The following is a 12,782-nucleotide window of genomic DNA, read 5'->3' as shown; positions in this document are numbered from 1 at the left end:
GCTGCCTCACACAACAGCTTGCAAGTAGTCTAGAAGAACGCCATCCTTTTAGCCCATAACAAAATCCAGTCCCTTTTTTAAAAATAGTAATAGCTTCACCTGAAAAGATCAAGATCCATTTTTTCTTCTTAAAAATATTGATTTATTCTTTAATTGAAGTATAGTTGATGTACAATATTCTGTAAGTTACAGGTGTATAATACAGTGATTCAAAATTTTTAAAGGTTATACTTCATTTGTACTTATTATAAAATAGAAGCTATATTTCCTATGCTGTACAGTATATCCTTGTAGCTTATTTTATATATAACAGTTTGTACTTCTCAACCCCCAATTCCTATCTTGCTTCTCCCTGCTGAGATCCATTGTAATTAAAACTGCACAGAACTATGTGCAGTGAGAATGGCTTTCAAGTTAATTTGCTGATACTGGTGCTAGATTTGCCTTTTTGAAAAATATTCATTCTACACAACCTACCTCCAGACCCTCTCCACCAAATGTCAGGTACAATTATGCTCTGGGTACAGTTCACAGAACAAATTCCCTCTAGCTGAGACCCACAGGACAGCAAGACCCACAACTCAGCATGGCAGAACCATCACCCTCACACCAGCCAACTGGGCTGCGTGTCCCACACAGGTCATTAGGAAAAGCAAGAAAGGAATTCTCAAACTTCAGAAAGCTCTCAAAGGGCAGCACTTCCCCTCAAAGGAAAACTGGCAAGAAAAAGCAATCCACAAGCCCATTTAAACAAACAGAAACAGGCTTAAACAGACAAAAGTAATATTATTGTTTCTTTAAGCCACCTACATAATATTTACATTTTCCCATAGCTGGGAAATCACTGACTACAGTCAAGTAACCCCTGAATTCACCTCTGCCATGCCATTAAACCTGGATCTGCGTAAGGCCTAAACCAATAAAACTTCTGTTTAACTTATCATCTCAAAGTTCCGCTGAAATTAAAGCCCAAATAAACCAAATGAATCTTAATTCCCTTGGAAAGCTCCTTTAACTGTAAAACATTATGGAATGTTAAACTTCATTTTAGAATTACTATTTTTTTTTCTCCAATACAGTGCACCTAGTTATGCTTTCTATTTAAAAAAAAAAAAAAAGGTTTGGTTTTTGTTTGTTTTGCTGTTGGAGAACTATATCAGACACACATAAATTTCTATGATCTAACTGGAAAAATATAAAAAAATATTCTCGAAACAAGCATCTGTGGGAAGTTTTCAGAGTAAATTTGAGCTGTCTAAGAATATGAGGATTGAGAAGGGTTCATCATCTATCTAAAGTCAGAAATAACTCTACACAGCCTTTTAAAAGATTCACTTACTTAAAATATTCTGAAAGAAGGAAAAAAATGAGAGTAAAACAATCAGATTATAAAACATTAAGCAACAATTTTGGACACAGGTGAACCTTGAAGTGGACTATGGAGTCAGATTCCATCTAATCACAATTTTTCAACCAAAGACAATACGCTTATAAGTAAATGGTATAAAAATCCTCTTTCGTAGGTGGGGTTTTTACTAGTTTGTCCCAAACTTTTTTCAGTTCCCAGTACATTTATAAGATAACTTCAATTCCTCCAAATTCTACCATAGTGGTTGGAAAACTCATGGTAAATTCACTGAAATTCAAAGATAAACAGGCACTCCTGGTCACCCTTTCTCACATGATTAGTAAAAGACACATCATCCAGCTCCCCGCCCTCCATATCCTGCAGTGTATTCACAGGACGCTGATGCTGTCTTAGCAATGCTTTTACCGTGCCGTAATTACAGGAGTAAAAAGTATTTTGCTCTGAGTTTCAGTGATGTCAGCCTGAAACACATTCTAATGTATTTCAAAAGGACAGAATATGCAAACACCCTTTGGTACAAACAAAGTCAAAAATAACCTGAAGTTCAGCTGACCACAAAAAAGGGGAAGCATTTACCCTGCTAAATAGACAGGAGACACAAAGAGCAAAGCTCTCCAGACTTCCACCTACCTAATAAATGGTCAAAGGCTATGAACACTGCTCACACCAAGAGGAAGATACACGCAAAAGCACCAAAAAATATTCAATTCCCTGGGTTTTCATTGCAGCACACCAGCTTCTGTAGTTGTGGCACTCAGGTTTAGTTGCCCCATGGCATATGGGATCTTAGTCCCCTCACCAAGGATCCAACCTGTGTCCCCTGCAGTGCAAAGCAGAGTCCTAACCACTGAGCAACCAGGGAAGTCCCTACACTCACTATTAACCAAGGGAATGCAAAGTAAATAACAAAGAGGTGACTTTGCAACGTTTTTCCTCTATCTTAATGACTGCATCCAGGGCAGCTGAGGGTGCAATGAAACTAGATTAAAAATAGTCTTACACTGACAATAAATAACTACTCATAAAAATGGTTACACCCTCATGCCCAGTAAATTCTATTTTATATATCTATCCTAAAAAACATCCATAAATGGTAAAGGTTTCTTGCTCGTGTTCACTACAGTGTTATGTATAGTAGCAAAAATTAGAAACATCCATGTTTTCCCTATTTCGGGAATGAGAGCCTATTCAATAAAATACAATACAGACATCAAAATGATAGCTGAAGTCACACAGTATATCTCATAATTCTAAGTTTAAATAGCAGGAAATCTATCAGTACAATATTCCTCAACAAATTACAAACAGAATTACATGATTCAGCAGTGTCACTTCTGGGTACATACCTGAAATAATAGCAAAGTTTCTAAGCAATAATAATAATAAAAGCAAGGTCTCCAAGAGATATCACTCTGTTACAGAGTGTACAGATATCACTGTACACTCCTGTTCACAACAGAAATATTCACAAGAGCCAAAAGGTGGAAGTAGCCAAATGTCCACTGACTGAGTAAATGGATAAACGAGATGAGGTATACATATAGAATGGAATATTACTCAGACTTAAAGGAAGGAAATCTTGACACATGGATGAACCTTAAGGACATTCAGTTCAGTTCAGTCGTTCAGTTGTGTCCGACTCTTTGCGACCCCATGAATCGCAGCACGCCAGGCCTCCCTGTCCAACACCAACTCCCGGAGTTCACCCAGACTCACGTCCATCGAGTCAGTGATGCCATCCAGCCATCTCATCCTTTGTCATCCCCTTCTCCTCCTGCCCTCAATCCCTCCCAGCATCAGAGTCTTTTCCAATGAGTCAACTCTTCGCATGAGGTGGCCAAAGTACTGGAGTTTCAGCTTTAGCATCATTCCTTCCAAAGAAATCCCAGGGCTAATCTCCTTCAGAATGGATTGGTTGGATCTCCTTGCAGTCCAAGGGACTCTCAAGAGTCTTTTCCAACACCACAGTTCAAAAGCATCAATTCTTCAGCGCTCAGCCTTCTTCACAGTCCAACTCTCACATCCATACATGACCACAGGAAAAACCATAGCCTTGACTAGACGAACCTTTGTTGGCAAAGTAATGCCTCTGCTTTTGAACATGCTCTCTAGGTTGGTCATAACTTTCCTTCTAAGGAGTAAGCATCTTTTAATTTCATGGCTGCAGTCACCATCTGCAGTGATTCTGGAGCCCAAAAAAAAGTCTGACACTGTTTCCACTGTTTCCCCATCTATTTCCCATGAAGTGATGGGACCGGATGCCATGATCTTATGCTAAGTGAAATAAGCCAGTCACAAAACCACGAATAACGAGAGATATCAAACAGCCAAACAGAAACAAAAAGCAGGAGCTGGCCGGGAGGAGGAAAGGGGAACTGTATTGTAATTTAATGAGGACAGAGTTTCAATTCCCAAGAAAAAGTTCTGGCAATTGAATACACAACAATGTAAATACACTTAACACTACTGAACACTGAAAAATGGTTTTGATGGCAAATGTTACCTGTATTAAACCACAATTTATGTTTTTTTCTTGGTGGGGCCGCACAGTTTGTGGGATCTTAGTTCCCTGACCAGGGATTGAACCTGGGCCCTCTGCACAAAGTTCTAACCACTGGACTGCCAGGGAATTCCCAAATCACAGTTTTAAAAAATACCAGTACAGTAAGATTACATATGTGTAAAACAAAAAAGTGAAAAAGCCTATAAAATAATTCTTCAAAATATTTATGTATTAATATCATCTGTGATGTGATTTTTATATCACTATTTTTAAAAATTTAGAAATACTGCTCTAGCTAACCCACAAAATCTTAAAATCTTTCCAGTGCAAATAATATACATATGAGAAATTACTCCTTTTTTCAGCATATATATAACAAACATGGAGCCAAAGTTTGAATTAAGATCTTGCTCTTTACCATGGATAAGAATTGATCTAACTCCATGAGAGCAGGTTTCAATCTGTTTTGTTCACTGAATCCCCAGCAGCAGTCTAGCCCATTGTGAATATTCATAAACACTTGGGAAACGAATTTAGAAAGCTCCTTTCACAATCCACACACATACTTTGGCCAACTGGCATTAATTTCATGAAAACACTCTGCTGATTACATTCTAAATCTTTTAAATCCAAGATCTTCTAAATCTATTCTTCTGGCTTCCAATCTCCCACCTCGCCCTTTTTCCTCCTCTAATTATCTCACTTTGTTTAGTATCTGGAAAAAGAACTGAGTGTTGCAATATATAATTAGCAAATTATCTTAGCTGATGGAATCATATGTAGCAGCAGTGGGCAATTACAGTCTATAAAATGCAGATTACTTGGGCTGTTTTAATACTCTATGAAAGACGAGCCCTTGCCGCTGCACACTGAAGGCACAGTTGCAGCTAGAATGCCACCAGGATGGTTTTATCCTTTCAGTTCATAAGTGAAAAAAAGGGAAGTCCTATATACACAAGTTTCACAACCTCAAAACGCTCATTTAGCTCATATGTGTGACCCGAGCTAAGCTAAGAATAAACTATTCCAAACAGCAAAGGGCACATTTCCCTTCACAAAGAAAAGTCTTCCCAGTGGGCTTGGCTGGTACCCAATCCGTCCACCTGCAGCCATCTAGAGGATAGAGGTTCACACCCTTGGCAAGAGTTCCCAGCTATGCTTTTGCGAACAGCACTGTCCAACAGAGGTATAACACAAGCCACTATCTTTATTATGTATTGGCTGTGCTGGGCTTTCACTGCTGCATGGGGGCTTTCTGTAGCTGCTGTGCATGGGCTTCTCACTGCAGTGGCTTCTGCTGCAGAGCCGGGCTCTAGAGCACACAGGCCAGTAGTTGCAGCACTCAGGCTTAGCAGCTGTGGTGCACGAGCTTAGTTGCTCCTCCACATGTGGAGTCTTCCCAGACCAGGGATCGAAACCGTGTCCCCAAACCGTGTCCCCTGCATTGGCAGGCGAATTCTTAACCACTGATTACCAGGGAAGTCAGTTATTTTAGGAAGTCATTAATTTCAAATTTTCCAATAGTCATGCTAAAAAATAAACATATAAAAGTTAATTTTATTTAACTCAATATACTCAAGAGTATTATTTCAACATGCAACCAATAATAAAAACAAGTATTGTGATATATTTTCTCTTTCCTTTGTCTTGGAAATTCAGTACATATTTCAGACTTAACAGCATCTCTCAAATCAGACTAGCCACATTCCAAGTATTCAACAGCCATACCTGACTAGTAACTACCCTATGCAGGCAACACACTTTTAGAATGATGGTCATTTTTGTAACACGTTTACATTCATTTCACATGTTAATTTTTTTATAGGCTCTGATATCTCTTTCTTGGTGTGTAACTGGGCCCTCTCCATTAAAAATGTGTGTATGTGCATGTATGTGTGTATATACAAGTAAGCAAAAACCATTTCAACTAGCCACTGACAGCCAAGCCAACACTAACTATAGGATGATTATATATTACAGTCCTCCACAATTTTAGGACAGATGTCAACAGAGAAATGTGGCTTGTTTTACAGGGACACACATTTCAGCCAACATTTCTATCTAAATAGACGTTAATAGCTTTACCAGACTTTGCACAACAGGGGTATTCCCGAAAAAACTGTGAACAGTTCAAAAGTTTCCTTTTACCAAAGAAGCAAGCTCTTTAAAAAAATGAAGAGATGCTTTAATTATTTGATAAGCTTTTTAAAAATTATTGCTAAATGAGGTTAGGGACATTGTTTTTTCATTGCTCTATTCCCAGAGCCAGATTTGGGTAGAGGTGGTCACATTTTTCTCCTTACAGTTCACCTTTTCAGAGAAGTCTTTCTGAATCACTTATCTGAAGCAGCCCTCTGCTCTTTCCCTTCATAGCAAAAATAAACTCAATTGTTGCATAAATGAATGAATGATTGAAGCTTAAAATAAGGAAAAATAAAGTGAGCTAAACCAGCAGTAATGGTTACCACCAATATTACCCATTTTTAAATGACTACCCTCTATAAGATGCAGTGGAGGATTATGGTCTAGTTGTGAGAAGAGGGGAAATTGTGTACTTTTGTTTAAAAGAAAACTCACAGTACCTAGTACTGGGACTTTCTTTCAAAATGATGAGTAGGCTTTCACTTACTCAAGCACCTACCAAGTGCCAGGCATTTATTTTAGACCCTGGGTAAACATGCTAGTCTCTGTTCTAAACAAACTATAACAAGAGATTACAACTTTCGCTATGAAGGGAAAGAGCAGAGTAGGGAAGGGTGTCTAGTTTGGATTGGTGGTTCAGGAAGACTTCTCTGAGAAGGTGGCATGTAAGTTGACAAGGGAAGAACTAAGAGAAGCAATTCCAGGCCCGGGTTCTGTGATGGGGACTAACTTGAATCCTGAAGGGAACTGAAGAGGCCTAATAAGACTAGACTCCTAGTTACAGACTCTTAATTAATGTTGTTGCATCAGGGACTTCACTGCTGGTCCAGTGGCTACGACTCTGCATTCCCAATGCAGGGAGCCTGGGTTCGATTCCTGGTGGAGGAACTAGATCCCACATGCCACAACTAAAGATCCCGTGTGCTGCAACTAAGATTGGGCAGAGCCAATAAGTAAATAAATAAATTTTTTTTAAAAAAGTTGTTGCATCAGAGAGCACGCAATGAGCTAGCTCCTCATATATAACATATATAATAATAGGCAATGCTTTGTGTGCTCAGTCACTCAGTTGTGTCTGACTCTTTGCGACCCCACAGACTGTAGGACTGTAGCCTGCCTGCTTAACCAGAATAATAGCCTCCTACAAGGCAACACATATCAGCTCTTCAACGAGACTAGGACAAAAATGGGCCAAGTTAGTCAAGATATATCTTTGCAAGCATTTACCTTATTATACCCTACACTGTCTCTCACCACCCATTCCAAAGAGGGGCCCAGCTAGCCAATGACCCTGGGACAAATTAGAAGCGAAAAGCAAGCCTCAAACTGGGGTCTTTATCAAAAGGCAGCAATTTATGTGGAAAGCTAAGAGTAAACAAGAGTTGATGCTCTAGGCAAGGAGTCGGTACACGAGAAAGCATTCGGCCAGTCTCACTTTTTTGTCCCCAAAACGAATGTTTACAGTATGACATGCACTAACTGCCAAAGGAAATCTAAGAAGAATAACCACACTATTGGATGCATTTAGCTTTCCTTTTTGTAAATGTTTTGTGTCACTGCTTTCCAAAGAATTCTATCTCTTGCACGTTAGCCAGAAAAAGAAATGGGTAGAGTGTGTATTGTTCATGCTTGCTGGTATATAAGACTGGTGACCAATTTTCTTCTGAAATTCAGTTAAAGGAATGTGTTTCTGTGAGTCCTACTCACACAAACACAAAATTCCATTGGATTAACACTGTGTAAGAACAGAATATATCAGACACGGCGACGGGATGTGCAAATAGCCGTACACCGGGCAAAACAACTGCTGGGAATGTTTATATTCAGTAATACAGGGACCCTGTCAGTATAAAAAGTTTAAGCAAAAGACCTTTGATATTGTAAATTAGTACTCTATCACCAAAACTTCTAATGGAAACACTGAATAAACTAGTGCAACTCATTACTGTTGGTTCTAGGTGTAAAGTGCAGAGCCAGAGAAACACAAAAATATTTAAATTATAACAAGGAAAAAACCTATGGGTGAACTTAAGATCTGTTACATGGAGTCTCACACGCTTGCCTTATTAACCCATTCTTCAGCAGAACTTCTTAAAAAGTGTGGAGGGTTCAGAAGACAATTTCAAGCTCCTAAATAAGACTTCTTTATCTTTTTAAAAATTTTTTATTAACTCCCTTGTATTATAATCATAGTTACTTCCTAATTATTCTACTTCTAAAGCAAACACAGCATCATTTCTTATTCCTATTATGTACCCAAGGCTCGGGAAGAAAAGTGATCACCTTGGTTTAGAGAAGAAGCAGAATATGCTCTGATAGATTAATGATTTTAGTCCATTTCTACTCTTGGAAGCCTGAATATGTAGAAAAGGAAAATTATGAGTTAACACACTGTTGACATTCTTGGTTCTGCACAAAGCATAACAGTACATTCATAAGGATGACTTATGAACACTGTAATGAAGATACATGAAAGTTAGGGTGTCAAAATGTTAAGAAACTCCTAAATTACAGATGCCCATTTTGCGAAAGTAAACTGGAATATTAAAATTATTTTTATAGCCAAGAAGCAGTGAAAATTGAGTCAGGGAAACTTGAGCTCTGCCTTTTCCCTACCTAAGTGTGCTGCTGCTGCTAAGTTGCTCTTTAGCAAATTACTTAATGAGGCCCAAACTTTCATTAGGTTAATGCTGCAAAGGATTCTTGGGAGAATCGTTAAGACCGGGTACACGGAAAAACCATAAAGAGCCAACAATTATCAAACCAGGAAAATATTAATTCATTCAACTAATACTCACTGATGGAGGCCCTGGGGATACAGCAGTAAGCATGGCATTCAAACTCCTAGAAAAAGGCCACAATTGCTTTCTTTTGTACCTTTCAGACAAGTTTTTAAGCCTTTTCCTTTTTTTTTTTTTTCTTAAAGAGGGCACCGATATAAAATAAGAAAGAAAAAGTTGGGCTATGTTCCTTTGCCTGGCAAGAGAAGAAAGAAATTTCTCACCCGCTCTCCCCCTTTCTCACCATCCTGCATTTACCACAGACATCTTATTTTCCCTGGATATTTTCAAGAGTTCTAGAAACCACATTTTCCTGGCTTTTCCACCAGGTGGTATAGCACTTTTAAAAAATCACTATTATCCATAATAGATCCTTCTGGCAATACTTCTCTTTCCACCTCTTTAGAGAAAACATAAATTTCACTTCTAAACTATATGTCAGAGGTGCCTACCTAATTCTTACAATCACTGACATAAAAAAGGAAAAAAGATTTATCTAACATTGGGTAAAAGACATGTTCTGCATTAAGAGTGCTTTGCTTTAAATTTATGATAAGTTTGACTTCCTTAACTCATAAATCTTTTCAGGAATTTAACAGACTCACTCTTCAAACAAACCAAAATGCCCACAAAAATTCAGTTAAAACACCTTCTCCAACTGGTAAATAAGTCCTCTAACTCAGAACCCAGTAAGTGTTATGTTAGAAGGGGAAATACACAGCAATAAAGTTTCAGAATATACTTTGAAGCTCTTTAAGCAAGATCTAGGACTTACTGTTCTGATTTTCAGCACAATCTTCAAAATATATATTGATGGTAGGACAATCCTAAATACTAAATAAGTATCATTAAATGAGTATGTTATATATAGTAGATGAATATTATGTAAGTTAATGAATATAACATAGACATTCTAAGTGTATAAACCCAGAAAAAAAATTCTTACTTTTTAAAGCATTAAAACATTTTCATACAAGTTCAACCTGGATACCTTGGCCCTCATAAAGGAGCATCTCATGTCTGGAGAATTCAACACCAGCTAGTTTTCTGCACCTACCAGTAGCCTCTGGGATAAACTTCAAATGAGCACAACGGTCTCTGACAGTCTCTACTCCAAGTGTCAAATGATGGCAGTGACATAAGTGGAAAAAAAAAAAAAAGGCACAAAGTAGAGAAGAGAAAGGAAGCAGAGCCCAAGAAAGAGAAAAGCAAAGTGAAAAAAAAAAAAAGGGAAGGAAATGCAATTCTTCAATGCAGTGACTGGAGAGGCAGGCATTCCTGACTTCCAAACTTCACAGCAAACTCATGGCTAAAATACACTTCACTAAAAATAAGATTTCACTTGCTATGAACTGTTTGCCTCTGCCCCCTACCCGTCAATTCACATGATGAAACTCTAACGTGATAAGATTTGGAGGTGGGGCCTTTGGGAGGTAATCAGGTCTTTAGGGTGGCCCACAGGATGGGATGAGTGGCCTTATAAGAAGGTGAGAGGTAGCCCTTTTCCTGGAGTGAAGGCACTGCCAGATAGCTATCAGCTATCTACAGCCAGGAAGGGACCCTCATCAGAATACAACATGCTGGGACTTCCCTGGTGGTCTAATGGTAAAGACTCCTGGCTCCCACTACCTGGGGGCAAGTGTCTGACCCCTGATTGGGGGGGATCCCCTGCATACCCCTAAGGGCCAAAAAAAAAAAAAAGAACCCAACATGCTGGCACCCACATCTCAGACATCTAGCCTCTAGAACTTTCAGAAATACGTAACTTTGTTGATGAAGTCACCTAGCATAGGTTATAGCAGCCTCAGGTTAAAGTGACTAAGCCTTAGAAACAACTGACTCGGAACTTCACTTGGGATCATCAGCTACTGAGTAAGGGCACCTGACTCTTACCCTTCCCTACCCTTCGCCCCTTCTTCAGGTTTGGGAAGTTAAGAGGTTCAAAAGACTAAAACTTCCGAATCTTAAAAAGAAATTTGACCTCCTAAAGTGGTTAAGTAAACTTAAAAGGTCTGGCAAGGAAATCCTTACACATTACTCCGTCCTCTCTCCTCCCATAAGTCATCATCCGGCCCTGATTTTCCTTGCCTCTGGTCTCCAGAAAGAAGTCTGATGGCAATGTTGGGCGCGCGGCTGCTGTTTTTTAAGAGCAATCAATTTGTTCCATTCCAGCCTTCTCTAATCGGATACCAGCACGTCTGCGTTGGCAGGACTTCCCTGCTGAGGCTCCCAGGGCCAGGAGGCCGCGGGGTTCAAGCACCGGACTCAGACATCAGCCCAAGCGTCCCCTTTCGGGGGAGCCTCCCTGAAACACACAATCATGGTCGGCGAAACCAACCCAAGTTCCCTTCCAATCTTTTCCCAAGTCATGCTTTCCACTGCACGCTTCCTCCAAAAAAGGAAGAAACCGACCCAAGGCTCAGCTCTCGCCGGCTGCTCCTACCTAGTACCGGAACTTGTTTGCAAAACATTAGAGGCACCTATAAACATGACTTTACTGGAAACGCACCACCGTAACTCCTGCCACCCAGATTTAATGTGCGCCTGCTCTGGCGAGGCCCCGTGTTTCCCTCAGCGCCCCCAACCCCGCCACGAGAGGCGCTCCGACCGAGAAGGTAGGGGAGGCTGGGTCCCCACGTCCACTCCTGGCCGTTACCCGGCCCCCAAAACCCTCCGGGGCCACAGGCCAATGAATGGACTAATAGAGGGGGCCGCCATGAGGACTGCGAGGGGGCGAAGGGCGTCCCCGGGCACAGGGGAAACGTGGGGAGTGGCCAGAGGACGACTCCTGGCTCTCAGAACTGCTCCCCAGCCGCCGGCCGCCCGAGGCGGAGTCGCAGAGGCCATCTGGCGCGGCAGGCGGGAGCGGGCCCTCCGCCTCCCCGCCCTTCCTCCGCTTTCCTCCCCGGTGCGCCCAGCGCAAGCCCGTAAGCACCAGCTCGAGGCACTACTCCGGGATCCGAAAAGACAGAAGCCCCTTCTCGATGGCCTCCTCCTCCTTCCTCGCGAGCATCCCTCGTGCACCCCGCGGAGACACGTGGAGTTGGGGTCCTGCCGCCCCGGGATTTCCCGGGAGCGACTGGGCGCCTGCTACTGCGCCTACGCGGCACACCACTCACTTGCTGGCCGGTGCGGAGCTTGCCCTGGGGCGCTCTCCTGAAGAAGGAGGTCCTGGCGGTGAAGAAGAAGTCCTCGGAGTCCTCCTCCAGGCTGCTGTAGCCGCTGCTCATGCTGCTGGTCCCGTCGTGCGCGGGCCGCCTCCCCGGGGCGCTGGCGGCCAGGCAGGGGGTGCCGCGCCCGCCCGCCCCGCGAGGTTCCCGGCGCGCGGCCCCAAGCCGCCGGCGGGCCGTCCTGCTGCAGCTGCGGCCGCCGCTCAATCCGGCCGTCCCGGCCCCTCCCGCCGCCTCCCGGCTTCCCGGCCCGGCTCCTGGCGCGGCTGGAGCCCCAGAAACGCCCAGCGACCCCGCCCCCTGGGCCGCGACCCCGCCCCGGCCCCGCCCCGCGCTCCGCGGGCCCCGCCCCGAGAGGCCTGGGACGCGCTCCAGGCGGTCTGGTCACTCCCGGCGCAGGTGGGAGTGGGGGCGATGTAGCTGGGCTGTTCTACGAGCGCTGCTCTTTCCGAGCAGTATTTGGGGAGCCCCCGGATCCCTGCTTAGATGGCTGCGTCTGTGCTTCGGGTCGCTACCCCAGCCTCCCGGAAACTGCCAATTCCTCGGAGATCAGTCCCCCCGCCCGGCTAGCTCGGGTTTGGGGGAGGGCCCAAGCAGAGCCGGAAATTTTCTCCGCCGTCTCCGCACGGCTCGCCCCCTCCCGGGGTCCGGCGGGTGAAGATTGCAGGGCGGAGGGAGACCCCTCCCACCCCACCCCGAGACCCTCAGCAGTTCTGCAGTCTTTTCGCCCCGAAGAGAACTCTGGCAACCCGGCCCTCCAAGGAGGGTTAAAAGTTAGCTGAGAGGCGTGAGGAAGTAACGACTGGGTAGAGTTTATT

At 42.9% G+C, this 12,782-nt stretch overlaps 1 protein-coding gene across 1 annotated transcript in view; it reads right to left on the bottom strand.

The window, feature by feature from the left end:
• Positions 1–12,221, bottom strand: part of RASSF3 (Ras association domain family member 3) — a 75,539-nt gene extending 63,318 nt beyond the window's left edge. The window contains exon 1 of the mRNA XM_006073563.4: positions 11,914–12,221. Coding sequence (XP_006073625.1) covers positions 11,914–12,024 — 111 coding nt within the window. The 5' untranslated portion in view covers positions 12,025–12,221. The remainder of the gene's footprint in view (positions 1–11,913) is intronic.
• Positions 12,222–12,782: the final 561 nt, after the last annotated feature.

The sequence above is a fragment of the Bubalus bubalis genome, chromosome 4 (genome assembly GCF_019923935.1).
Source record: "Bubalus bubalis isolate 160015118507 breed Murrah chromosome 4, NDDB_SH_1, whole genome shotgun sequence".
NCBI classification, from domain to species: domain Eukaryota; kingdom Metazoa; phylum Chordata; class Mammalia; order Artiodactyla; family Bovidae; genus Bubalus; species Bubalus bubalis.
The sequence above is the reverse complement of the archived record's forward strand: the minus strand, read 5'-3'. Positions and strand labels throughout refer to the sequence as shown.